The sequence below is a fragment of the Gorilla gorilla genome, chromosome 11, assembly GCF_029281585.2.
Source record: "Gorilla gorilla gorilla isolate KB3781 chromosome 11, NHGRI_mGorGor1-v2.1_pri, whole genome shotgun sequence".
NCBI lineage: Eukaryota > Metazoa > Chordata > Mammalia > Primates > Hominidae > Gorilla > Gorilla gorilla.
In genome coordinates, this window is record NC_073235.2 from 144,530,974 (window position 1) to 144,558,258 (window position 27,285).

At 57.5% G+C, this 27,285-nt stretch overlaps 1 protein-coding gene and 1 long non-coding RNA gene across 6 annotated transcripts in view; one reads left to right on the forward strand and one right to left on the reverse strand.

Annotated features, from left to right (window-relative positions):
- Positions 1 to 3,996: 3,996 nt before the first annotated feature.
- Positions 3,997 to 27,285, forward strand: part of LOC129532015 (uncharacterized) — an 80,838-nt gene continuing 57,549 nt past the window's right edge. The window contains exons 1-2 of one of the 2 annotated variants that reach the window (XR_008677594.1): positions 3,997 to 4,214; positions 4,645 to 4,720. This is a non-coding gene — a long non-coding RNA (uncharacterized lncRNA). The remainder of the gene's footprint in view (positions 4,215 to 4,644; positions 4,721 to 27,285) is intronic. The other variant, XR_008677591.2, reaches the window with a different exon arrangement.
- On the reverse strand, positions 17,442 to 26,260 carry FAM240C (family with sequence similarity 240 member C). Of its 4 annotated transcripts, none has more exons than XM_055380030.2 (3): positions 25,361 to 25,794; positions 20,711 to 20,859; positions 17,442 to 17,839 (listed from the first exon to the last, which is right to left on the reverse strand). In XM_055380030.2, exons 2-3 carry the CDS (start codon positions 20,854 to 20,856, stop codon positions 17,713 to 17,715), a joined length of 273 nt encoding a protein of 90 aa, XP_055236005.1. In that variant the 5' UTR covers positions 20,857 to 20,859; positions 25,361 to 25,794; the 3' UTR covers positions 17,442 to 17,712. The 4 variants fall into 4 exon arrangements, with proteins under 4 accessions (XP_055236005.1, XP_055236006.1, XP_055236004.1 ...); XM_055380031.2 differs by lacking the exon at positions 25,361 to 25,794 and adding an exon at positions 22,630 to 22,957; XM_055380029.2 differs by lacking the exon at positions 25,361 to 25,794 and adding an exon at positions 26,024 to 26,260 and having other exon boundaries at positions 17,444 to 17,839.

Genomic DNA, 27,285 nt, shown 5'->3' on the forward strand with positions numbered 1-27,285 from the left:
GCCCCCCCAACCTGTCCCTCTCTCTGCTCCCCTCCCTCTCCCAACCCCCCCGACCCCATCCTCTCCTCGCTCCCCTCCCTCTCCCGGCCCCCCCGACCCCATCCTCTCCTCGCTCCCCTCCCTCTCCCGGCCCACTCCGCGCTGTCCTGCGGCGCCCCCGTGTGGCCGCTGTGGGGGAAGAGCAGACCTTGTCGAGGGAGGCCTGGGAGGGCGTGGATCTCTGGGGCCGCTCCCTTGCCCTCATTGCTGTTGAACTGCTTCTCGGCTTAATCAGATGAGTTGTTAAAACTAACAGACTACCCATCATCAGCATTGTTACCATTGGTTTCATTAGTAATTGTATTTATTTAATTAATTGTTACATTCACTAGTAAAAATGGGAGCTAAGGCAATGCGTGCACTCACCGGTGTGCGGCTCACCGCTGTGAAGGCAAATGCGGTACTGTGAGTGCTGAATGCACCGCCATGGTCGCAAGAAAACCCAGGCACAGACACTAGCTCAAAAGCCAAGGGTAGGCCTGGGGTTCACATGCCAGGCAGCAAGCTGAACTCTCACCCTGAGCCCACACCTGAGCCCTCATCTGAGGCTGCACCTGAGCCCACACCTGAGCTCTCATCTGAGGCTGCACCTGAGCCCACACCTGAGCTCTCATCTGAGGTTGCACCTGAGCCCACATCTGAGCTCTCATCTGAGGCTGCACCTGAGCCCTCCCCTGAGCTCTCGTCTGAGGCTGCACCTGAGCCCACACCTGAGCTCTCGTCTGAGGCTGCACCTGAGCCCACACCTGAGCTCTCGTCTGAGGCTGCACCTGAGCCCACACCTGAGCTCTCGTCTGAGGCTGCACCTGAGCCCACACCTGAGCTCTCGTCTGAGGCTGCACCTGAGCCCACACCTCAGCTCTCATCTGAGGTTGCACCTGGGCCCACACTCAACTTTAACCTCAGCTTACACCTGAGGCTGCACCTGAGCCCTCACCTGAGACTACACCTGAGGCTGCACCTGGGCCCACACCTGAATCCACACTGGAACTTTAACCTGAGCCTACATCTGAGCTCTTGCCTGAGTCTCCTATATGGTTGGAGTGGCCAGGTTGGGCCTAATTAAATATGAGGTAGCAGTAACGACTTTAGGCAACTGAGTTATTAGTAGTGATATTTAATATCAAAGTCAAAGAAGATGAAGGGCAGACACATTTTTAATGTAATTGCTATTAGTTCAGCCAAAGTTGAGGGGACTCAAAGTGTGAATAATTTTCTGACTTAAGGTACATTTCCTAGTGATGGGGGTCAGCTCACCCAGGGTCAGATGTGGTTCCCGCTGAAACCAAGTCCACCCAGAGCATGTGAGGCTGAGCACAGGCTTGGGGTTCCCTGGGAGGGTCTGGCGAGAACTCTGACAGCAGCTCCCATCACCCTGCGGTGGATAAAGCGAACGCCTCTCTAAGTGTCTGGGGGGGTGCGGCGTGGGGTCTGTGCTGATTTATGTAGCTACCTGTTGCAGGGTTGGGTTAGGATCAGGTTGGTTACCCTGGACCCTGGGTGTTCAGGTGGACAGGCAGGCCTTGGCCTTGGACAATGGCTAGCTAGGGTGGGCTGGAGCTGCTTCACCCGCAGCTTTGGCGAGGGGAGCGGGAGGCCAGGGAAGTCCCCAGGAGGAGTGGCCACGCTGTGATCCGGGCCCCGGGCTGGCTGGTAGGTGGAGGGTCACACCACCTGGGCCTCAGTGAGGTCCTAGCTGGAGCAGAGGTTCGGGGATCTCCTTCCCTTTCCTTCTGGGGCCTGGGACTTTGTACCTCTGTACAGGAGAGGCAGCAGAGGGCTGGGGTCCTGGCGATGCCTCCACTCTGCCTCCCAGACTTTGGGGAATGTCTCCACCTGTTATGGCAAGTGTCCCTGTTTGCCTGGGACTTTGGGGGCTAAATTGGAGGCCTTTCTCTTTTTCCCCAAGTTCTCCAGCACACTTAGAAGCATCCACCCACCCAGCTACACCCCTAAATTTTTCCCTTGATGCCCAGGGCCAGGCATCCTATGGCCATTTGATTACAGATGTCTGCAGGTGGCAATCTGAGTGCCTGTATGCTACTCCTGTGGGCAACTAGCACCCTGGTACCCCTGGGAACAGAGCGTGAATGCCTTTAAAGCTAGTTGGAGCAGAGAACCAATTCCAGACACCCAGAGACATTTAGATAACTCATTACTAGGGTCCTGGCCCTGGGATCACTCGCAGGACTAGTTCTGTGTCTGTCCAGGTGTGATCCAGGAGTGCAGTGACGGATGTGGATGTGGGATTGGCACAGGACTTCCACCAGCAGAAGAAAGGAAGGGAGGGGAGGGGAAGAGAGGGCAGGGGAGCAGAGGGGAGGGGAGAGGGGAGCAGTCTTTCCAGCTGGGGCTGGCCTAGGCTGCTGGGTCATTTGGGAAGAAAAGGTGATTTGGACTCAGGGAGACTGAGGGTGCCCTCGGGCCAACATCCGAGGAGAGTGACAGGGGTTTCCTCGCTCCACAGCCCCAGGTGGCCTTGGTGGGTGCAGGCAGAAAATGACCTTTTCAAGTCCAGTTCCAACCCAGAGGGGGTTCCTAGACCCAGTGCCAATCAAGGGGCACCAGGGAGGCAGCAGAGGTTCCCGCAAATCCAGTGCAGAGTGACTGCCAGACACCCCACAACCTCTTCGCAGCAGACTGAAGGCCACCCCACACTCGGAGGAGCCCGGGTGAAGCATCTGGGGAAGACCCTCAACCCTGGGAGAGTCCCTCCAGGGGTGAGCAGGTGGGCTGCCCCTCAGGGTGCGGCTCATTTCGATGTAAGTTTTATAAAATAAGAAAAGGCGCCCTATAGCACCCCTTTGGGAGCCTCGTGTCACCCCCAAACATATACCTCGCTTCCAGGTCAGAAGTAGTGAAATGACCATTGCCAATGCAAATGGAACTGCCTTAGGACACATGGGGGAGGTTAGGGCCTGCTGTGGGGCCTTATGGTGGGCCCCGAGGGACCCCGCACACCTGCCAGGTCATCGCTGGGCCGCCTCTGTCCCCTGGGAGGCTCTGCCTCGGGGAGCCCTCTTCCCAAGCTCTCAGCAATGACTTCCAGGCCTCCCTCAGCATCAAGAGGAGCCACGTCTTCTTCTTGTGACCCAGCAGTATAATTCACCCTAAATAATGGCAGAATGGGTTGTGTGTAGTCTTTAAAAGTCAAAACAATTTTGCACACAACAGGAGTCATTCAGCAGTGGCTAACACTCTCCTGACCTGTGTGGGCGCTGGGCTCCAAGGTGTACCTCCGCACGCATGCGGTTAACTACGCCCCCATGACCATTCCTGGCAGGAAGGGCGGGACAGAGGACTGCGTTATGTTTCTCCTAAAAGAAAATCATGAAAGTCACACACTCCAGGTGCCACACTTATTATGGAGGGAGGGAAAGCAGATGAGCGGGCGGGAAGACTAGCGGGCTTGCCAGGCCCAGGCAGCGCTGGTCGGGTTTCGGCTTCCTCCTCCCCTTCCTTTTTCTCTGTGCATCCTCAGTGACGCGGGGCACAGCTCTGCCCGGGGGCCTACCAGAGCCCACCTGGACCCCACACTGGGTCAGCCCTGGTGCGGAAGAGGCCGCTGTAGGTGGGCACGGGGGGGCAGCACGCGTTAAGGGGCTGGACGGGGGGTGGCCATGCGTGTGAGGGCGCTGAGCAGGGGCGTGGCCATACGTGTGAGGGGGCTGGGTAGGGGCGTGGCCCAGCGTGTGTGTGGGGGGGGGTGGGGGGTGGGTGGCTGGACAGGGGCGTGGCCACGCGCGAGGGGGCCGTGCAGGGGGCGTGGCCACGAGCGAGGAGACTAAGGGGCGTGGTCACGCGTGTGAGGGGCTGGGCTAGAGGAGGGGCCCTGTGTGCGGGGGCTGGACGGGGGCGTGACCACGTGTGGAAGGGGGCTGATCGGAGGTGTGGCCACATGTGAGGGGGCTGGGCAGGGGGTGTGGCCACGTGTGAGGGGGGCTGGGCAGGGGCGTGGCCACACGTGTGCTGGCTCTGCTGTGGGCTTCCTTCCCTTCCTGTGCAGGTGGTGGTGCCCTCTGCGCCTTCACTGGGGCCCAGCCAAGTAACTGAATCCAGCCAGGAGCAAGGGCAGACACTGGCACAGGTCCTGCCACTGTCCCCGACCTGGGTTTCAACACAGCTGAGGCCTGGCATAGTCTTTCTGGACGCCTCTGGCTGGCTCGGTCTGAAAGGTGGGACAGATGCAACTGGGGCCTCCCCGGGTGCAGCGTGGGTGGCTCTTGGCTGGGGAAGTGAGAAGCCCTCCGTGCGGTGTCTCTGAAGCAGCCCCAGGCCAAGGCTGTGGCGTGCTTGGTGGTGCTGTAGGCCCAAGATGTTTATGGGTCGAGGGTCCCCGGGGCCGGGATTCTGATGCCTGGTGAGAGGTGGGTGGGAGGAAGTCCAGACGTGTCCTGAGTGGCCATTCCTCACATTGAGGTGACACCGCCTCTCCAAACACGTGACGTGGCTGGAAGCAGATGCTGCTGTCCGGTTCTCCCTCCTCTCCGTCCCTGGCTGGGACATGTGGATCTCACCCGCAGCCACTTTCTTCTGGCCTCTGTCCCCCTGCCTGGGACACGTGGACCTCACCCCCAGTCTCCTTCTCTCCTCTGCCCCCCGCAGGCGCGGCCAGGTCACAGTCGACACCAGAAGTTTGGCAGATCTCAGTGAGGCGTTAGTTTGCATTTCCTTGTGACGGGTGAGTTGAACACCCTTTCATGAATGTATTGATCACTGTGTACCTTCTTTGTTGAAATGTCGTCAGTACTTAAAGTCGCAAATCTTCCTCTAAGACTATGCTACAATTTTTGTGTAATATTTTGATGGATATTTGAAATAAGTGCTAATTTTCTTTGGATTTCTTCTTTGACCCATGCTTTATTTAGGAGAATCTCTTTATTTATGTATTTATTTTTTAAACCCCCTATTCTGAGAAGCATATTTAGAAGAGTATTGCCCACTTTCCAAATATGTGGAGAGACTAAAAGGGATCTTGCTATTACTGATTTAATTCCATTTTGATCAAGGAACAAACTGCAGGATCTCACTTTTTAAAATTACAGAGACTTATTCTTACTGTTTAACATAAGCCCTATCTTCGTAAATGCTCCGTGTACACTCAAAAATTACTTGTGTTCTGCAGCTGTGGGGTGGGATGCTCGCCAAGAGTTAATGAGGTGCAGCTGGTTGACAGTGCTCTTTAAACTGGCGAATCCTTCCTGTCCCACCTGCTGTGCTTGCAGTCCCGAGAAAGTTGTTACATCTCCAACTAGGACAGTGAATTTCTCTATTCTTTCAGTTCTGTCCGTTTTTACTTCGTGTTTTTTGAAACTGTTATTATCTTTTTAGGCATTTAGGATTTTTCTGTGATCCTGACAGTGGCTGACCATGGTGTCATCATGGAATGTCCCTCTTTATCTTCAGGGGTGCTACCTGGTCTAATGTGAGTGTTCCAGGGCTATTTTCTTATGCACAGAATTGGCGCTGTGTATCTTTTCCTTTTTCTATTCTTTTTTCTTTTTTTTTTCTTTCTGAGACAGAGTCTTGCTCCATTGCCCAAGCTGGAGTGCAGTGGCGCGATCTTGGCTCGCTGCAAGCTCCGCCTCCTGGGTTCACACCATTCTCCTGCCTTAGCCTCCCGAGTAGCTGGGACCACAGGCACCCGCCACCACGCCTGGCTAATTTTTTTGTATTTTTTTTAGTAGAGACGGGGTTTCACCGTGTTAGCCAGGATGGTCTTTATATCCTGACGTTGTGATCCTGCCCGCCTTGGCCTCCCAAAGTGCTGGGATTACAGGCATGATCCACCGTGCCCGGCCACTTTTTTCCTTTTTTTTTTTTTTTTGAGACAGGGTCTCACTCTGTTGCCCGGGCTGGAGTGCAGTGGTGCCATCTTGGCTCACCACAGCCTCGACCTCCTGGGCTCAAGTGATCCTTCCACCTCAGCCTCCAGAGTAGCTGAGACCACAGGCGTGCACCACCACACCAGGCTGATTTTTTTTTGTATTTTTCAAACTCCTTTTTTTTTTTTTTTTGAGACGGAGTTTCACTCTTGTTGCCCAGGCTGGAGTGCAGTGGCGCGATCTTGGCTTGCTGCAACCTCTGCCTCCTGGGTTCAGGCAATTCTCCTGCCTCAGCCTCTCCAGTAAATGGGATTACAGACACATACCACCATGCCTGGCTAATTTTTTTCGTATTTTTAGTAGAGACAGGGTTTCACCGTGTTGGCCAGGCTGGTCTGGAACTCTTGACCTCAGGTGATCTGCCTGCCTCAGCCTCCCAAAGTGCTTGGATTACAGGTCAAACTCTTAGACTCAAGTGATCCTCACTCTTGTGCCTACCACAATGCTGGGACCACTCCTGGACCACTGTGGATCTTTTTCTATCCTTTAGACACCCAACGTGTCTTTGTATCTTAAGTGGGTGTCCGTAGATGGAGTTGGGTCTTGGTGACAATCCCTGCTTTGCACATGGAGTTTCTCCATTTGCAATTCCAGTAATGATTGATGAGGTTGCTGTAGATCCCCCATCTTGCTACTGGTTTTCTAAGTGTCTTATCTTGTCATTTGTTTTTTATTTGTCATTTTTTTGTTCCTTTGTTCCTCCATTCCTGCCTTTTTTGGGTTAATTGAAATTTTTTAGTAGTTCGTTTTACACCTCTGTTGGCCTTTTAGCTGTGCCTCTTGGTATTACCATTTTTAGTAGTTATCCTAAAGACAACAAAATGAATCCTTAATTTATCAGCCTATTCACGTCACACAAAATGTGGGAAACTTGTAACGGTGTAATTCCTCTAACCCTGTTCTTCCTGTTACAGTTGCCATATGTTTAACCTCTACCTACATTACAAACTCCGTAACACAATGCTACTTTTGCTTTAGACAATCTTTTGAATAAATTAAAGTTAACTTTTTAAGAAATTAACTGTCAGTTGGGTGTGGTGGCTCATGTTTGTGATGCCCAAATTTTAGGAGGCAGAGGCAGGAGGATTGCTTGAACTTAGGAGTTTGAGACTGCTTTCGGAAACACAGTGATACCTCGTCTATTAAAAAGAAAGGAAACTAGCCGGGCATGGTAGTGTGCACCTGTAGTTTCAGCTGCTCAGGAGGCTGAGGCAGGGGGATCCCTGGAGCCCAGGAGGTCGAGGCCGCTGTGAGCCATGGTCATTTTCCTCCCCATCTCCCCTGTCCAGCCCCCACACAGCTCCTTCTCTGTTGTCCCAGGCCAACCCCAGCCCTGGTGCTATGCCCTCCTCTCACTGCGCCCTTGTTTCCCCGAGCTCCGCCTCCTATGGTGGCAGAGTGGGAGGGGGAGGGTGGGAAGCATGGCTCACAGTTGGCTCCATCACAGTGGCCCTGTATTTGTCCAGTTTCACAGCCATTTGCTGGAGGAACGCAGGTCCAGCACTGGCTATCCTGTCACGGCAGGGGTGACCTCTTACCAGCCTAGCAGCCCAGAGGCGCCCCAGGCGGGGAGGTGGCAGGTGGACACCGGGTCCCGCATGTTGTGGCAGTGAAGCCTGCAGCCCACTAGAGCTCCGACAGCAGAGAAACAGGCTGTGAGTGTAAACGTGGAATTGCTGTGAGCCATGGCGCCAGCAGCATGTGCTGCAGAGACAGCTAATCAGTTAGCCCCTCCGTGCTGGGTGCTGTGCGTGCACCATTAAAGAGCTCACGGGGAGAGAAATGCAGACTCCTCTGGGGGCCCCAGGGTGGACTGCACCACTCAGCACGTTCTATCGAGTGCCTTTCCCTGCAATGCGTGCTTTCTGAGGCTGTAATTTTGAGTGTGTCTTTCAAGGCTGCAGCCCTTAAGCAGTACAGCCTGGGTGTTCAGCTGGATAATCCTGTAAATGAAGTTTGAGTGGTTTAACTGCTCACAGCAGCAGGTGGGAGCTCGGGTGGTGGGGAGCATCCGGGGCTTCGAGGAGTCTGAGCCTCTGTGCAGGGCTGCAGGCTGTGGACGGGTTACGCGGGTGCTGGTCTTTAACGAGAGGACCTTCAGAGAGATGCAACAAAACCGCATGTGAGGCAGAAATGAAGCCTCCGAGTTGTATTGGAAGGGCTGCTGTCCATGCAGCTACCACCCCCCTAAATACTCTGTGAGGGTCCTGGCTCCAGTCCATCTGTCTATCGTCTTGGGAGCAGCCCATGCCAGCCACGTTGTCCTCCAGGCTTCTCTGCACAGACCTGGCTGCTGCGGGGTGCAGGGCATGCTGGTTGCACGTGTGCACTCCACCTCTCTTTCACATGCGCATTCTCTGTAACACTCAGGACAACCCCGTGAACTAGAAGTCAGGTCCCTTGTTGAACTGGAATTGGCCTGAGAAAGATCTTGGAGGATTAAGGCAGAGCTTTGCTCTGGGTCTGCCTCCAGGAAGGTGCCTGAGTCTCCACAGGGGCTGTGCCACAGAAGCCCCCCACAGCTTTTGGAACCCCAGAGCCCTTCACTGCACATTCGCCCTGTAGCCTCAGTCTCCAGGGACCTGGCAAAGCCCCAGCGTCAGCTTTTATGTTCTTCTGCATCACCGTGTCCTCTGCCTCGCTATGAATGAGTTTATCAGGCCTCCTCCTTGGGGAGTGAGGTGGGGGCAGGTGGCAGACCTCGGGGCCAACAGAGAGTCATTAAGTAATCTCATAGTGAACGTGGCCTGGAGTCTTGTTTTTCAGATGGAAAAGGGAAAATTGGGCAAAGTTTGTAGGAGAAAAATACCAAGTTTTGTGGTGGTTGTGTTGATGGAGGGGGTTGAGTTGAATCTGAGAAGCAAGTACATTTGAGGCTTGGCTGCCACACTCACGGACACTGCAGAGAATGAGGAAAAATGGCTGGTTGTTGTTTTCTTTCCACTGCACAAAAGAATAATTGCTTTTGTTTACAGATTTTCTGAAATGTCCTTCCAATTCCTTTGCCCCTGAATTATGAGCTGTGCCAGCTTGCGTGCAACAAATGGGTCTTATTGAGCACAAATACATGGGTGCAGAGCGTCTTTCAAAGAGGAGGCATCAGGGAGCCTCCTCCGGTCTCCACAGCCCCTGACAGGGGGCTGCTTCTCGGGATCCAGACCTGCCTGGGCTGCTTCAGTGGCCTCCCTGCCCTTCCCGGTGCCGCAGATCTGTGCCCACAGCAACGCATCCCCCGCACCTGCACCACCGCTTTTCCTGAGGCCCAGTGTTGATCTCTTTGTGGCCCCAGTGAGGACATTTTTGAGGCTTCGTGATCTCTGTAGGATGCTGTCCAGGCCCATGCACACAGCAGGTGCATCCGTGAGGCACACCTCCTATCTTAGCACTGCTGTGCTGTGATGCAAGTCCTCAGGGAGCTCGGCTCCACACTGTCACTCAGGGATCCAGCAGCCCCTTCCACCTGTGGCGCTGCTGTCCTCTGGTTTGGCGTCCTCTCCGTTCAGTACACGGCCGGGGAGGAAAGCGAGGAGGCTGTTGCGAGGGTCTTATGAGCCAGGGCCAGGAGTGGACCACGTCACCCCTGCCCACGTTTCTTGGCTAGAACTAGCTGTTTGGCCAAGGCAAACCCCTGAAGTGAAGGATGCAGGCAGGGCCCACCTCTCTCTCTCTCTGCCATTTGCCCCTCACCCCCACCCACCCGACCACCCGCGCCCCCCAAGGAGGCTGCCTCAATGCCCTTCAGTAACCCACTTCTGTTGTGCAAATTCCACTCCAACATTTCCTCTTCAGAGCGACTGCCCGAGAAAACTGGATAATCGCGCCTTTCCCTGTGTTTCTGTGGTTCTTTTATAATCCTGGTTTTAAAATCTAAAATAGTGCATGCTGGTATTTGCTTTTTAGGGTTGTAGAAGAAGGTTAACAAGGTACCACAAACTGGATAGCTCAAAACCGCGGATACTGTCTCATGGTTCTGGAGACCTGAAGTCTGAAACAAAGTGGTGATGGGGTCGGTTCCCTCCGGAGGCTCTGTGGGGGATGCGGTGGCTCTGAAGGGGATGTGGGGGCTCTGAGGGGGTGGCGGGGCCTCTGAGGGGCATGTCGGGGGGGCTCCGAGGGGGATGTGGGGAAGCTCTGAGGGGGAGGCGGGGGCTCTGGTGGGGAGGGCGGGGCTCTGAGGGGGAGGCGGGGAGGCTCTGAGGGGGGAGGCGGGGGGGCTCTGAGGGGGGAGGCGGGGGGGCTGTGAGGGGGAGGCGGGGGCTCTGGTGGGGAGGGCGGGGCTCTGAGGGGGGAGGCGGGGGCTCTGAGGGGGAGGCGGGGGGCTCTGAGGGGGGAGGCGGGGGGCTCTGAGGGGGGAGGCGGGGGGGCTCTGAGGGGGGAGGCGGGGGGGCTCTGAGGGGGGAGGCGGGGGGGCTCTGAGGGGGGAGGCGGGGGGGCTCTGAGTGGGGAGGCGGGGGGCCTCTGAGGGGGGAGGCGGGGGCCTCTGAGGGGGGAGGCGGGGGGCTCTGAGTGGGGAGGCGGGGGGCCTCTGAGGGGGGAGGCGGGGGGCCTCTGAGGGGGGAGGCGGGGGGGCTCTGAGGGGGGAGGCGGGGGGGCTCTGAGGGGGAGGTGGGGGGGTTCTGAGGGGGAGGTGGGGGGGTTCTGAGGGGGAGGCGGGGGGGCTCTGAGGGGGGAGGCGGGGGGGCTCTGAGTGGGGAGGCGGGGGGGCTCTGAGTGGGGAGGCGGGGGGGCTCTGAGTGGGGAGGCGGGGAGGCTCTGAGGGGGAGGCGGGGAGGCTCTGAGGGGGGAGGCGGGGAGGCTCTGAGGGGGAGGCGGGGGGCTCTGAGGGGGAGGCGGGGGGCTCTGAGGGAGGAGGCGGGGGGGCTCTGAGGGAGGAGGCGGGGGGCTCTGAGGGGGAGGTGGGGGGGCTCTGAGGGAGGAGGCGGGGGGCTCTGAGGGGGAGGCGGGGGGGCTCTGAGGGGGGAGGCGGGGGGGCTCTGAGGGGGGAGGCGGGGGGGCTCTGAGTGGGGAGGCGGGGGGGCTCTGAGTGGGGAGGCGGGGGGGCTCTGAGTGGGGAGGCGGGGGGCCTCTGAGGGGGGAGGCGGGGGGCTCTGAGGGGGGAGGCGGGGGGGATCTCTGAGGGGGATGCGTTTCCTGCCTCTCTCCGCCGTGCTGCGGCTCGCTGCATCTTCGTGCTCCTCTGCTTGTGGATGCGTCACTCTGGCTCCGTTCTTCTTCACGCGGCATCCGTCTCCCTGCGTTCTCTCCTTTATAACGGCACCTGTCATTGGATGCAGGGACCGCTCTAATCCACCATGATTCTATCTGGAGAACCTAAACTTAATTACATCAGTAAAGACCCTTTCTCCATGAGGTCCCCACTCGCAGGTTCTCGGGGGACATGTCTTTTGGGGCCACCATTCCCCCAGCTCCGATGCTCCTTTAAGCTCATTAAGCTTCATAGAGGGGATTCAGGTGGGGGTGCCCTCGGTCTCACTCAGTGGGCGTCAGGGGTCGTATCGCCTGCAGGCCAGCCCTTCTGCCCTCTCAGAGGCAGCCACAGCTCAGGTCAGGCTGGACGGTGGGGTGGACTTCCTCCCTCCCTCCCCCTCACTGCCCCCGCCCCCCGCGGCCTGCTTCCTCCCATCCTCCCTCTCACTGGCACCCCCCACCTGCTTCCTCCCATTCTCCCTCTTGCTGCCCCCCCACCCTGCCTGCTTCCTCCCATCCTCCCTCTCACTGTCCCCCTACCTGCTTCCTCCCATCCTCCCTCTCACTGCCCCCCCACCTGCTTCCTCCCATCCTCCCTCTCACTGTCCCCCCACCTGCTTCCTCCCATCCTCCCTCTCACTGCCCCCCTGCCCCACCTGCTTCCTCCCATCCTCCCTCTCACTGCCCCCCACCCCACCTGCTTCCTCCCGTCCTCCCTCTCACTGCCTCCCCACCCCACCTGCTTCCTCCCATCCTCCCTCTCACTGCCCCCCTACCCCACCTGCTTCCTCCCATCCTCCCTCTCACTGCCCCCCTACCCCACCTGCTTCCTCCCATCCTCCCTCTCACTGTCCCCCCACCTGCTTCCTCCCATCCTCCCTCTCACTGCCCCCCCACCCCACCTGCTTCCTCCCATCCTCCCTCTCACTGTCCCCCCACCTGCTTCCTCCCATCCTCCCTCTCACTGCCCCCCCACCCCACCTGCTTCCTCCCATCCTCCCTCTCACTGCCCCCCTACCCCACCTGCTTCCTCCCATCCTCCCTCTCACTGCCCCCCCACCCCACCTGCTTCCTCCCATCCTCCCTCTTACTGTCCCCCCACCCCACCTGCTTCCTCCCATCCTGCCTCTCACTGTCCCCCCACCTGCTTCCTTCCATCCTCCCTCTCACTGGCTCCCCCTCCCCTGCCAGCCTGCTTCCTCCCTCCCTTCCCTTCACTACCCCTCACTCCCTGCCTCTTTCCTCCCATCCTCCCTCTCACTGGCCCCACCACGTGTTAAGTGTCTGTCAGGCTGGGAGGCAAGAAGCAGCAGGTGCCTTCCGTTTGGCCTTGTACATTCGTTGTCATGAGCTGGGTCTGCTCCCCTGGGCTCAGACCCTTGATTTTCAGGGCTCTTGGTGGGTGGGGGTGGGCACCCGGGACAGCTGCCTGGGGATGGCTGCATGCGACCTCTCGGGGGACATCAGCTGCTGTCTAGCTGGGGCTCCGTTACTTCTATTCTTCAGGTCTGGTGCCTTTTTATGCCATTGCATATGGAATTGTTTAACAATTTCATTTTTAAATTGTTCATAGAAATATAGGAAGATAATTGAATTTTGTACTTGATCAGATATCCTGCAACCTGACTAGATTCACTGAATCATTTTCAGTAGTTTGTTTTGTAGATTACATAGGGTTTTCTCAACACATAATCATGCTTGCAAATAATGGCTTTCTTCCTCTCTTTTTCCCCTCCCTCCCCCCATCTTTCTTTCTGATTTTTATGCCCTCTGTTTCCTTTTCTTGCCTTATTGCATTGGCTGGGACCCCCAGTACAGTATGGAACAGAAGTGTCAAAAGTGGCCCTAAGTATGGGTCACTTTTAGTTTAGTTTTAGTTGTTAGTTTTCTATAAATGTATTTAATCAGGTTGTGGAAGGTCCCCATTATTTCTGGTTTGCTAAGAATTTTGTCATAAGTACCTACTGAATATTTCTTTCCTGCTACTGTAGTCTTGGGGTTTTCTTTGTGGGAAGGTTTTTATGTACAACTTTAATTTCTTTAATAGGGATAGGGTTATTTGCAGCTTCCCCCTTATTTCCAGTATTTCAAGAACAGGCAATTTTAATGTTACATTGTGACAATCAAGACAAACCCTGGTTTCTAATAGAGAAATGGCAGATTTCTGGTTGGGGACAGCCAACGTGCACAAGGGTCCCAGAACGTTTCATTGTGCCTGAAAGTGAGGGGGCTCTCCAGGACGAATGGGGCCTGTCGAGAAGACAAGGAGCCAGTTTGAAAGAGGTGGCATTGGTGAAATCTGGGACAACCTGAGCTTCCAAAAGAATGAGGCCCATAGTTAACTGGGATACATCTAATCCATTTACATCCATGAATCCACAATGACACTCTAAGAAAAGAGAAAGCCTGAAAAACTCATCTCAGGCAGATCTTAAACCAACTCTTTATTTTGAATATTGGCAGCCAGAGGGAAAAATCGAACATTATCTTGTTTTGTGCTAGAAAGAGGATGCCAGTATAACCAAATGGCACTAGGTATGAGGAAAGACATCCTTTAGAAAGGAATGTTGGGCCGGGCATGGTGTCTCATGCCTATAATCCTAGCACTTTGGATTACAGTGTCAGGGAGGCTGAGGTGGGTGGATCAGCTGAGGTCAGGGGTTCGAGACCAGACTGGCCAACATGGCGAAACCCCATCTCTACTAAAAATACAAACTTTAGATAGGTGTGGTGGCACATGCCTGTAATCCCAGCTACTTGGGAGGCTGAGGCAGGAGAATTGCTCGAACTCAGAAGGCAGAGGTTGCAGTGAGCCGAGATCGCACCATTGCACTCCAGCCTGGGCGACAGAATGAGACTCTGCCTCCAAAAAAACAACAACAAAAAGGAATGTCGGCCCATAAATGTGAATGAGTGACTGAGTTAGAAAAATCATCTTTTCCAAACACCACTGAAATCATGGACTAGGACAAGGTTAGCCCATGAGTGTTTAGATCAGTGAGGTAAGCAGCTGCTGGGGACAGGACCCTTGTCTGGTATCGGTGGCAGGGAAGGCTGTGAGCCTCCCTTCGTGTGGGCATCAGCCTCAGCCTCCCAGTGAGGGTCACCCAGGGAGCATATCTCCTGGTGAGAAGTGCAGGAGCTTCACATTCCCTGGATACGTCCCAGCCGAAATTTTCACCGTGAATCCAGCAACCTGTGGAGCTGATTTCCATTTCTAAGGAATGAGGGGGGATGGGGAAGAAACCCCCAGGACAGCACCGACAGTCCCCGCGGGGACCTTTCCCGGACACCTGGCCTCCTCGGCGGCGAGGCAGGTGGCGGAACCGACAGGCCCGGGGGGGACCTTTCCCAGACACCCAGCCTCCTCGGCGGCGAGGCAGGTGGCGGAACCGACAGGCCCAGGGGGACCTTTCCCGGACACCCAGCCTGCTCGGTGGCGAGGCAGGTGGCGGAACCGACAGGCCCGGGGGGGGACCTTTCCCGGACACCTGGCCTCCTCGGCGAGGCAGGTGGCAGAACTGGTTCCACGTCTGATCTTCCTTAGACAAACCTGCCTTCAGAGGAAATTGTGGACAACTGGAGAAATTGGAAAATGTACTAGATATTGGCTGATATGAAGGATATATGTTTTGTTAAGTATGATAATGCGATTTTGGCTCTGTAGGAAAAGGCTCTTATTTTAAAAAGACGTGCACTAGAGAAAAAGGAAACAGCATGTAGCAAATACATCCACGGATGTCCTCCTGGTTTAATTGGTTCTGTGGCCTCGGTTTCTGCCTTCCTGATGGCACCTCTGTGACTGGAGCTCAGACCCCGGCATCAGACCGGCCTCCGCAGGGAGGAGCTGCGGTGCCCAGGCCAGGCCAGGAAGCACCATGGCCCACTGCCTGGGCCTCACCTCACGAACGCCAAGCACTGTGGCAGGCACAGGCGGAGCCTGGCGGCTGCACGCCCACACCGGCAGCTCCTCCCTCAGCCCCTCGCCCGCCGCTCCCAAGTCCGGCAGTTCTGGAGCACAGGAAGCTCTCTGGGGGTTGCTGGGCAGCAGGACCTGGTCTGAGATGACTGAGTCTGCCCAGGTCTTCCCGCGCCTAACTGAGCGTGAGCGTGTCTGAGTCTTACCGCAGAAACATTAAAATGCTTGGTGACAGGTGTTAGGAGACTTCTGGGATCTGCACTGTAGCACTTCTCTAAAACTGGGAATATTCTGAGTCTCAGAGCTTGTCTGGATGAGGAATCCTGGGGCCTGATTCTAGACCTGAGGCACCAGCAGCAAAGGATGTGGCCCAGCCCCGGAGCCCCAAGCAGCTCGGCCGGGAGTGCGCCCTCCTACCTTCCCAACCCAGTCGCAGTCAGTTATGAAAAAGGAACAGTGCATGATTCCAAAGTTATATTTAAATGCCAGCTGCGTTGAATTTGGCAACATTTGACAGGAGTTATGGAAAGCCTTTCAAAGATTTAGCAGGACAAAAACAAACTAGCAAGCGAGCATTATTGTGTGCTTTAAAAGTAAACAGGCTTGAGCAATGGTGTCTGTTTTAGAAAACTGACGAGCCTCACAGGTGGATCATGGGAGTGCCTGCAATTACTGGGTATTCAACCAAGGTCCCCTCCGGTCTGTGCCTCATACAAACAATGGGTATTCCACTGAAATTCAGCTCCTGGAGCAAAGATTTCAGAAATTCCCTCCGTACACCAGGTGAATTGCAAAGGGGCCAGGTGTGAGAAGGGACTCCGGGCTCAGAGCCCTGGGGTCTGGCGTCCCTCTCCTCTCCTGGAAAGCCGGCCCAGCCATCCCTCTTCCCCTTGCCCCTCTCCTACCCTCCCTGGTCTCCTTCTCTCCCTGTCTCTCTTCTGCACTGGGCGCCTTCCAGCCTTGGGAGCTGGGCCCAGCTTTGCCTGAGGATTAACGACAAAACAGAGTGAAGATGTGGCTGGCAGACTGCCCGCTGCCCCTGTGGCCGGGACCTCTGCTGTCAATGGGAAGGTGACTGCATCGTTGGAGAGTAATTGGGTCATGAGGAAAGCAGGAGGGGGTGGCTGTTCTGGAAGGTTCTGCAGGGCCAAACTGTGATGAAGATATCAGCATGAATATGCTCTTCCATCCCCCAAAAGTCCAGTCTGACACCTCAGTTTATTACGGTGTTGACAGTAATAGTGTTCTAAGGATATCATCAGATAAAATCACTCCTCCGCAGCCTGGGGCTTTGCAAAGATTAGCGAGTGGTTTCTGTTCATGAACTATCTTCAGGGCTGTTAATCGCCTCCCTCCCTCCCTGCGAATCCCTGAGTCACTAGTGGTGAGGGTGGGGCCCAGTGCTGACCTGTGACCCCAGCCCTGGACATCTCCATGGCCAGCGTTGCGAGGGCCCTGGCTGCGCTTCTGCCCACTGACTGGCAGACCAGGCATCCAGGCACCCGGGCTTTGTGTCAGGTTCCGATCCTTCTTTCTGCACGTGCTGTCTGTGCAGTAGTTCATGGTCAGCCCCAGAAATGCGCACTCGAGATGGCGTGGGCCTGCGTGGAGTCTGCATGTGGCACAGCAGGGACCTGGCTACCCGATCCTCTTGTTAGTGCTTTGTTGGGTTACCCATGACCTGCAAAGCTGGGGCTAATTTCCTTGTCTTTGACAACTTGACCAGAGGGTCCAAACAAAACAGAACCGAACCGCGTCAACATCTACGACTGGGGAGATGATGTGAGATTCCACAGCAGCCCCAGCCAGCCGAGGCCCCAGCGCTTCTGTGTTCCTGAGGGCTGATCCCTGCGGCTATAAAAGAGCGCACGTGAGGTGTGGGGTGTGAGTACAGGTGTCAGAACCGGCCTCGGCTGCAGCCGAGAGCACCCTCCTCTGTCCAGGAGACTGCCCCAGGTTCTTGACCGTCTGGCCTCTGGGCAGTGTGGCGGCCCCTCTCCCTCCCTCTGACCTGTCCAGCGTGGTTGCAGCTTGCAGTGGGGCTCCCAGGGCTCATGCTGAGCATCAGGAGGTGAATCTCGGCTCCAACAGCCTTCGTGGCCTTGGGAGATGCTGCCCTTTCTAAACCTGAACTTTTTCAAGTGTAAAAATGAGGATATTTAATTTTCTGAGATGTTTCAGGTACTAAGTATGAAATAATTAAAGGAATTTTGGAAAAGGACAAAGCTTTATGCAGTATAAGGAATGTCCTGAAGTTGAAACTTATGTACATATTTTGATCAAAGGTGAAATAAAATTGCATTTAAATCTGCAAATCGGAGGTGGTCAGGCAGCTGAAGAGTCCCTGAGATGCAGCAGTTTCTTTACGTGGCTTGTTGCAAGTTGGTAACATCGTGGCAAGTGTTTACTACGTAGAAACCTTAAAGACAGGAAGAAAATTTAGCACGAAACATTCAATCCAATTGACTTAGGTTTTATTGGGCACCAGAGATGCGCTAGAGAACCCTGGGACTCTGCTGCAGCATGGACCCCGAGGTGGGATTATTACGGGGTCAGCGAGGTGCGGGCCATTTCCATGATGAAGATCCTGTGAACTCTGGCGTGGATGCTTGGACCCCACGCGTGGTGTTCCTTCTCCATGACCCTCCGGAAGCTCATGCAGAGTCTGGAGCTCGTTGGCCCTCAGGCCGCCTTCTTGTCCTTGGTGTGGAGGGACTCAGTGGCCTCCGGGACCCTGTCTGGGCATCTCCCTGGGCCCTGCAGCATCTTGTTCCTCCCCTCCAGCTGCTCAGCCCATCCCACGCGGAGCCTGGGGCAGGGCGATAATTTCGGCATTGTGAGTCAAGCTCTCAGGACTGAGTGACGGCCAAGCCCGTGTCTCTCAGCACCTGGGCACCTGTGAGAGCAGGAGTATGACACTCCCTGCCGGGGGGTGGGGGTGTCACCGCGTCCCTGCCCAGCCGGCAGCTGTGACCTTGCTGGGTCTCCCAGGGCCCTGGGATCTCGTGGCCGGCCTTGGCTCAGGCTGCTGCCCAGTGGTTGAGTGGGGGCGGGCGTCTCACTCAGGACCCTCCTCACAGGAGAGGAAAAATGCCTTCCCTGGGAAGCAGCCTGGGCCCCCAGTTCTGGAAGCTTCTGAGCCTCAGAGAGACTGTGCCTGAGCTTGAGCTCTTGCAGCCTCTGTCTCTGCTCTGCTCACAGAGATGCAGGTGCCCTCGCAGGACGGGGTGGCCTCTGTGGCTGCCTAGGGCCCGCCTGCCTCCCTGCACCCTGCCCGGCTGCCTGTGGGTGCCCACTTCCTTCTCGCCTGCCTGCCCGCCTCACCTGCCCGGCCTGGTCACAGTGGACGGTGCTATGTTGTGATCTCAGCCCCACGCACGGGCGGACCTGGCGGCAGGAATGGCCTGGTCAGAGTGGTCCAGGCTCCCCGAGACCTGGGCAGATCCCCACCTGCCCGCGGCTGCCGCTTCCTTCAGCCTCAAGTGCTTTTGGCTTTAGAAGTTGGAGAGTGGGGTGGGTGCCCGGCTCCAGCCAAGGGTGAGCTGTGTCCATGAGGACACTTGTCCCAGATGCCCAGGACCCAGATGACGATGGTGCTGCTGAGTGGCAGGCAGTGTACCCCGGACGGCTGGGCCCCACGGTGATGGTCCCCGAGCAACAGCTATGTTCACCCTTGCCAGGCCATGGCTGCTGACTGGTGGGGCCCAGGGCAGCTCCATGCATGAGGGGGTCAGCTGGGCAGGATGTCGGCAGCTGCCGCGGTCCCACAGTAGCTGCCGTGGTCCCACAGACTGGAGTCCTCGGCCCTCACAGCCGACCGCCCATCCCAGAGAGGCTGCCAGGACAGCCAGCCCCATGGTGGTGGAAGCAGCGGCCCCTGTCCCTCTACAGGGGACTGTGGGGTCCCGAGCCAGGGGCTGCGAATGGCTGGTCTCCCACATGGGCCAGCTCTTCTCTCATGGCGGCTTCCTGGGGTGGGCCTGGCCCTTGGGCTCACACCAGCACACGGGACCCTCTCAGCTCTCTGGGCTTCATGCGGGGAGGAAAGCTAGGCTACTCTCTAACGGGAACCCTAAGAGTGACCTCCTTAAAAGCAGTGGTTGGCCTCGTGGCCTGGGGAGAACCGGGCTGTGTGGGTGGATGGAGGGGGGTTGTGCAAATGGAGGCTCCACCAGCCCCTGAGAGAACCCTGGTGCCTGCCTTGGACACCAACCTCCACCTCAGGGGCCAGAGGAGGCAGCGTGGACACACAGTCCCGGGGCCTGAGCCCACTCCTGGGACCTGCACCCAGGCAATGGCCAGAGGACACCAGGGCACATGGCACATGCAGGCACACGCAGAGGCACGCAGAGGCACATGTAGGCACACACAGGCACACGTCCGGGAAGCACAGGGCGGGGATGAGGCAGGGCCCGTGGGGCAAGCACTCGGTGGTGGGGGGGGCCTCTCCTTCACCATCGTCTGCCGAGTGCCTGCGTGGTGCTGGGCTCTGTGCTGGGTCCATGTCTGTAGTTGGGTAGCTGGTGAGTGGGGAGGGGCACCCCCAGGCTCTGTGGGACCGCCTCGGGCTGCTGAAGGGGTACCACGGCTCTCTTGCTCGGGGCCTGAGCACCGAGGGCTGCCTGGAGCCTCTGGAAGCTCCTGCTGTGTGCCGGCCAGTGTCTTGCGGCAAATGAGGAGCTCTGCTCCCCACCCAGCTGTCCCTGAGCAGTGGCTACACCCTGGGTCGGCTCAGGGTCACCCACTCAGCACCCATAGACCCCTGGCCTTGGCCCTAGGAGAGAAAGGCGTGCTGGCTTGGTATCTGCCTTCCTGAGCAAGTCGGCTAGGAGGAGGAAGGGCACAAGTACAGATACGTCACTCAAGGGCAGTGACCTCAGAAAAACAAGCCAGAGAAAGACATTTCCTCCTGGAAAAGTTCCTGTGATCCTGGACAGAGTGTCAGGGAGATGGCAGGGGAAGGGGGTGTGGGTGAAGGGGGTGTGGGTGTTGGGGTGTGGGTGTTGGGGTGTGGGTGAAGGGGGTGTGGGTGTTGGGGTGTGGGTGTTGGGGTGTGGGTGTTGGGATGTGGGTGAAGGGGGTGTGGGTGTTGGGGTGTGGGTGTTGGGGTGTGGGTGAAGGGGGTGTGGGTGTTGGGGTGTGGGTGAAGGGGGTGTGGGTGTTGGGGTGTGGGTGAAGGGGGTGTGGGTGTTGGGGTGTGGGTGTTGGGGTGTGGGTGTTGGGATGTGGGTGAAGGGGGTGTGGGTGTTGGGGTGTGGGTGAAGGGGGTGTGGGTGTTGGGGTGTGGGTGTTGGGGTGTGGGTGTTGGGATGTGGGTGTTGGGATGTGGGTGAAGGGGGTGTGGGTGTTGGGGTGTGGGTGTTGGGGTGTGGGTGAATTGTCCGTGGGCATTGGGGTGTGGTGTTGCCTGGATAGTGATGTTTGATCTGGGCTCCTGGTCTCACGGTTAGCAACGTGGTGTCTTGTCATTTCCCACCTACTGTTCTGAGCGTGATCACTAAGGTGAGTGAATGGCTGTCAGTTTCCTCCTGAGTTGACTCACAGGCCTGGAGCTGAGGGGTTTCATGGTGGGCTGAGGGCCAGGGCTGTGTCAGGGCACACTGCTGGCGGGGCTGTGCCCCTGGGTGGCCAGCGTGGCTCAGGCATAGGGGTCCCCGATGCACTGCACACCCCGACTCACTTGTTCAGAGCGCTTCTGCGAACCCTCATGTCCTCGTTCTGCAGGTGTCTTGCGTGATGCTCGATTTTTTTCTCCCAAAACATCTTTATCCCGCCTGAATCGTATGCTACTCTTCCAGGATTCTTAAGAGTGAGGCTTTTATTCATGTTCTGGAAAATAAAAAGTGGAGAAGAGCTCAGCCACCTTATGCCATTCCCGTTGACGAGTTTGTGCTCCAGCATCTGGATGGCAGAGGAGCTGGCTCAGCCTGGAGCATCGTGGTCCCCGCCTTCCTGGTGCGTGGGGGATGGCGGAGGCTGCCCTCTGAGACTCAGGCCTCAGGTGGCTCCCGGCTGGCTCCTAAACGCTCTACCGGCTCCACCTTCTGGAGCAGTCTCCTGGGTTGGCAGAAGTAGAAATGGAGGGCAAATTCCATTTTGGGCTTTTAGTCATTTTAAAATCTAAGCAATGATGCACTTCTAACTCTCTGTGTGTTAGTGTGGGTGATCCGCAGTCCCACCAGCGAGGTGAGCGTTTCTTGGATGGGGCTGTGGCTTCTGTGCCAGGTGAGTCCATCCCTTGTTTTTGAGACAGGGTCTCATTCCCATCGCCCAGGCTGCAGTGCAGTGGTGCGATCTCCCCTCACTGCAGCCTTGACTGCCTGGACTCAAGTGATTGTCCCACCTCAGCTTCCTGAGTAGCTGGGACTATAGGTGTGCACCACCATGCCCGGCTAATTTTTGTATATCTTGTAGAGATTCGGTCTCACTATGTTGCCCAGGCTGGTCTTGAGCTCCTGGGCTCAAGCAATCTTCCTGGCTCAGCCTCCCAAAGTGCTGGGACTACAGGTGTGAGCCAGCGTGCCCAGCTCAGTTGGCCTCTCTTGACACCTGGTTATTGGATACCTTTTGGTTTGAAATATGTAAACCCAGCAGTGGGGTTAAATGTGGCAGGTTACACTGAAAAACTTCAGCTCTGCTATTTGATGTAATATGCTAAAGTGAGGCTGACTGAAATGTTTACTTTCCAATTATTTTGGACTCGTGCATCTACGGGACACCAGCAATCTTAGAATATCAATCTACAGCCATCAAGAATGTCCAAGGCCGGGCGTGGTGGCTCACACCTGTAATCCCAGCACTTTGGGAGGTCAAGGCTGGCAGATCACTTGAGCTCAGGAGTTAAGAGACCAGCCTGGCCAACATGGTGAAACCCTGTCTCTACTAAAAATACAAAAATTAGCCGGGATTGGTGGTGGGTGCCTGTAATCCTGGCTACTCTGGAGGCTGAGGCAGGAGAATCGCTTGAACCCGGGAGGTGGAGGTTGCAGTGAGATGAGATTGCAGCACTGCAGTCCAGCCTGGGTGACAGACTCCGTCTCAAACAAACAAACAAACAAAAAAAGAACGTCCGTGACAAAGGGAAAGTGTCGACAGCAGCAGCCTTTTCTGGAGCCCTCCTCCCGATTTCACCCAGCAGTGGGAGCCCGGCTCTGGGTCAGCTCTCCCTGGGATGCGTGCAGCCTGGGTCCCTGGGCTGTGCCTGCCCTGGCCTGGCTCCAGGTCTCCGTAGATGGCCCTGCTCTGTGCTTGAGGATGGGGTTTACGCAAGGGAGCCAGGGCCACGTTTCGGCGTGCAAGGCGGTGGGTCTCGGAATGAATGAGGCATCCACTGTTCTGGGGCTGCCTGAGTCCCTAAGCCGCTGCCCGGAGAGCTCCTCGGGGCCTATGGGGTGGGCAGAGCCATTTTTGCAGCCCTGGCTGGCTCCCTCGGGGCACTTTGTCCTTTAGCTTGGCCTTGCTTGGCCTTGGAGGCATTTCTCTTTCCCTGCCCCCCACTCTTCTCTCTTGCTGGGGAAGAACACAGGGTGGCAGGAGTGCGGCCCGCGAGGAAAACCAGGCAGCTGAGACCCGCGGGCTCGTTTCCTGCAAACACGTCACCTGCTTCAGGTGGAGAGGGTGAGGGTGCCTTCGGGAGCTCGGCTCAGGTTGCAATGAACAGGTGCTGGGGACTCCTTCGAGGAGCTTGATGTGACCCCTGGCTGGGGGCTTCCAGCTGCAGAGGCGCGGGCGCTGTGGCCTGCGCAGCCTGTTGTGATGTGGGTGCTGGGCGCTTTGCTGGGGAGCTGCCCCTGGAGGGCCACAGAAATCGCCCCTCGATGCCACGCCCTTTGTTCCAGAAACTTAGACATGCAAAGTTGATCATGAAGGGACTGAACTCAGCCACGCCTGTCTGTGCTGAGTTCAGTAAGTGAAAACTCATCCAATGAGGAGGGTGGGATGCACGGAACCCGCCAGTCGGGGCCGGGCCCAGCTGCTTCCCCGGAACTTCGCACCTCCTCTGGTGTCTGGGCAGACGCCTCCCGGAGTGAAGCTGGGGCTGGTGTCAGATTCAAACCGAGTAACAGCTGGAAAACATCTGACAGCTGAGACCTGGCTGTTCTTGGCAGGGGCTTCAGAGAGCAGCGTGGGCGTTAGAGCTTTTGCTCTTAGGACACTTAGCCCCCAAAGGCAGCCCTTTAAACCCTCATGGGACAAAAACAAACCAGCAGCAAAAGGGAGAACCAGCAAACCAGCAGACAGAAGAAACAGACATGCGGCCGGGCGTGGTGACTCAGGCCTGGAATCCCAGCACTGTGGGAGGCCGAGGTGGGTGGATCACGAGGTCAGGAGATCCAGACCAGCCTGACTAACACGGTGAAACCCCGTCTTTACTAAAAATACAAAAAATTAGCCGGGCGTCATGGTGGGCGCCTGTAGTCCCAGCTACTCGGAAGGCTAAGGCAGGAGAATGGCGTGAACCCGGGAGGTGGAGATTGCAGGGAGCCGCGATCATGCCACTGCACTCCAGCCTGGGGGACAGAGCAAGACTCCATCTCATAAACAACAACAACAGCAACAAAACAATAACAACGACAACAACAGACACACAAAGGGGTTCGTGTTGTGAGGCAGGTGATGGAGACACTCTCACCCCTCAAAGGTGTTGACGGCAGGAATCCCAGTGGGAAAACAAAATTACAAACTTCAATTCCCCCAGCGAAATGCAGGTGGGCTCACGTCTTGTGCCAGATATGTCACATACTCTGTTCACCTTTTGGGGGCCCCCAAATGCAGCGCCAATCTCTGAAGCAAGGACAGCGTCTGTCACATCACAAAGAGCTTACTTTTCCAACCATTTCTCAGTGACGGGCAGGTTTTCCTGTCTCTGTTGAGGGTCCTCAGCCTGTCCTCTCCGGGGTGCACGCCTGTATCTCGCCCGCCGCTCTCTGTTACATGGGCTCAGTGACACGCACGCTTGGCGTCGGTTCAGTCCCAGAAAGACGCGCTGCCCTCTGTCTGGGCACCGTCCCTGGCAGAGCTGTCCGTCCGGAGGGCAGCTGTTGGCAGCATGGGAATCTGGAGGACGGCCAGCTGTGCCTCCTCTGCCCTCAGCCCCCATCGGGACTGTTTTTTTCTTCTTTCGACGGCTGCTCCCAGGAAACCTCGTGGGTGGGAGGGAGCATTGTCTGGGGAGGGGCGTCGGGGCACCTAGGAGTCCCGGGTTTTGCCCAGGCCTGCGTCTCAGGAATGGCGGCCTTTGCACTTACTGCAGGCGAAATGTATATCACAAAACGACGATGCAGCCACACTCAAGGCAGGTGCGGAAATGCTTAGGGTCTCTCTGCCCCACCCATACGTGGGTTTACGTATTTATTGTGAGGAGCTGGCTCTCGCGGTGACAGGCGCCGAGAGGTCTCGGGATCTGCCATCTGGGACCCAGGAAAGCCTGCGGTGTCAGTCAACCCGACTCTGAGGGAGGTTGGTGTAAATTCCAGACCTTGGTCCAGAGACGGTGAGATGAGGCGTCCTGGAGCAAGCAGGAAGGAAGGCAGGCGAGCAGGAGCCATTCCTCCTTCCTCCACCGCGGCCCCTTCAGGCTGTCAGAGGATTGGATGACGCCCAGCACACGGGGGTCACCGCGTCCGGAAACACCCTCCCAGCCGCACCCAGAAACACTGTCCCAGCCGCCGCCCTGGTGCCATCAGGTAGATGCACAAAGTGAAGCCCCCAGGCTTTGTCCTGGACGGGGTTCCTCTCCCAGGCTCCATCCCTCCAGGCCTCAGGGAGCCGGCAGCAGGGCCGGCCCAGGGCCAGCCTCCGTGATCTCGTTTCAGTCTCCCGGGTCACTTGCTTGTTTATGAGGTTTCCAAGTTATTGACAGTTTCAGGTGAAAGCTTTTGGGAAATTTCGTTTACTATCATAAAGCAGACGGTACACTTATTTTTTATATTATCCTTCACAGTTTTTTTTTTTTTAAACTGGAGTTCTGTGGCTGTCATCAGTGGATTGGGAGCTGTTCGTGATTTCCCGAGTCCTGGCGTGTGCTCAGGACACCTTGATCTGTGGCTCCCTGCGAACTGGGGTTAGACCTCAGGACGCGCCGGGACGTGCCGCAGCGCACAGAATGCACAAGGTGGAAAGAGGGCGCTCAGGCAGCGGGGGTGGAAGACGCCGGTGAGAACCAGCAGCTGCTTCAGAAAAACCGCTGCGTGCAGCACAGATGGGAGGAAGCCACCGAAAAACGGAAAGGAATAGCCCCAGGAGAGGCGTCTCCAGCAGGACTGCGTTTTTGTAAAGCCCGTGGTGGTCTCCCCAGGTCCTATGCGTGAGCGCCCCGGGGATTCCCCACCTGCTCTGGAGCCGAGAGGCCAAACCAACCAGCAATCACAACACCGGCCTACACTTCAGAACTTGTCCTTCCAGGCCCCTTCCTTCTGACGTGTGTGCGGAGGGACGGCAGGGCGCCACCGTGCTGGCCGTGCCTGATGGAGCAGCAAGGTGGCAGGGAGCGCATTCTGATTTCCCCGTGTTTCGGAGTTTGTAGGTCAAGTTTGCACTATCTGCATAGTCAGCCAGAGCGGAGGAGGAATTTGGGAGGATGCATTTGCCGCAGGCTGAGGCGTTTGCGTTTCTTCCTCTTTCCTGAGCTACCCCAGTGCAGTGGGCTCCAGACAACCCTGCAGCACCACGGAGGTTCTGAGTGGACTTTCCTGCACCCGCCACCCCCACCCCATCAGAGGCGGTCGTCCAGGCTGCCGGGCTCCAGCTACCGGGCTCAGCCGCCTTCCAGCCCAGGAGTCCCGCCCGCCGCCTCCCCGCCGCCCGCCGCCTCCCCGCCGCCCGCCGCCTCCCCGCCGCCCGCCGCCTCCCCGCCGCCCGCCGCCTCCCCGCCGCCCGCCGCCTCCCCGCCGCCCGCCGCCTCCCCGCCGCCCGCCGCCTCCCCGCCGCCCGCCGCCGGCCCGGAACGCCGCCTCCAAGCCTCCTGTGCCAGCCCCGCCCTGCGCCCCTGTACCTGGGCTCTGTGACGGTGAAGCCGGCGTCCTCACAGTCGGAGCAGCAGCACAGGCTGAGCCTTCCCCGTGTGCGGCATCACCCAGCTCTGTCCTTCGTGCCTCCCGGGAGCCCAGGGTGTGGGGGCCACCGGACGGTGGACCTGAGAACCTGGACCCAGGCCCGGTCTGCCCGGGAGTTGGCAAGTGCTGAGCACTGTGTCCCCTTGCACGGCCACTCGGGGCCTCCACGCACCTAAAGGACAGCTCCTGAAGCATCCTGGCCCTGCACTCACGGTGGCACGCGGGCGCCGTCCCCGAGCCCAGGGGCCAGGCCCAGGGCCCTTCCCCGAAATCTGCCATGAAGGTGAACTCGGTTACACTCAGGCCCAGGGCTCCCGAGGCTGGTGGCGGCTGCCCCGCATGAGGCCTGCTGGCTCCCAGGGGCCGCCCTCCCTTGAGAAGGGGGTGCCCACTACGGCTGGGCCATCTGCAAGGGGCCCGGTGATCACATTATGGAGTCATTTTTGAACTGGGTGCTATTAACTACTAATTAGTGAGCCACAGTCATGACATCCTTTGTAAGGAAAAATGTTCCTAACTGAAGCGCTCGCCCATGTCCGCGGTGAGACGCCTGCATGGGGCGGTCTCTGCTTCTCCCCAAGGACCCTCCTCGCCGCCCACTCGGCTGCACCGGCAGATGGTGGCAGGGGACAAGGACGGCGCGGTGGGCTCTGCGCCCAGCTCACCACGAGTGCAGCTCCCTTCACAAAACGCTAGAGAGACCAGCACCCTCCTTGCCCCGCCCCTGCTTGGGGCCTCTCTGTGCTTGGAGAGGAGGCCCAGGCTTCCTCCTCTTCCTGGAGGGGGCGTGAGGAGGGGTCTGCAGGCTCTGTCTCCCGGACAGAGCGGCCTGGAAAGTCCCGTGCTCCAGGGACGCGTGTCTTTGACTCTGTTCTCCTGGGCCGCAAGGCTGAGGCCCGAGTGCGGAGGCTGCACCTGCTCAGCTCCACTGTGACCTCTTGGTGCCAGGGACATGCCTGCCCCCGTGCACATTGCCGCCCGGCCCACCTCCTGTCTGAGCCCTCTCAGCAGACAAGGTCCTTGGTGCCTGGAGCCATCAGGACAGATGGTGGAGCCCAAGTCCCAGTGTGGGGAGGGGGTGTCTTTCCCGTCCATGATGCCCCGTCGAAGCTCCACACACTGGACAGGCCACAAGTTCTCATGGGACTCGGGCCCATGCCTGGCCCAGTGTGGCCGCCCTACTGAAGCGGCATACCAGGCC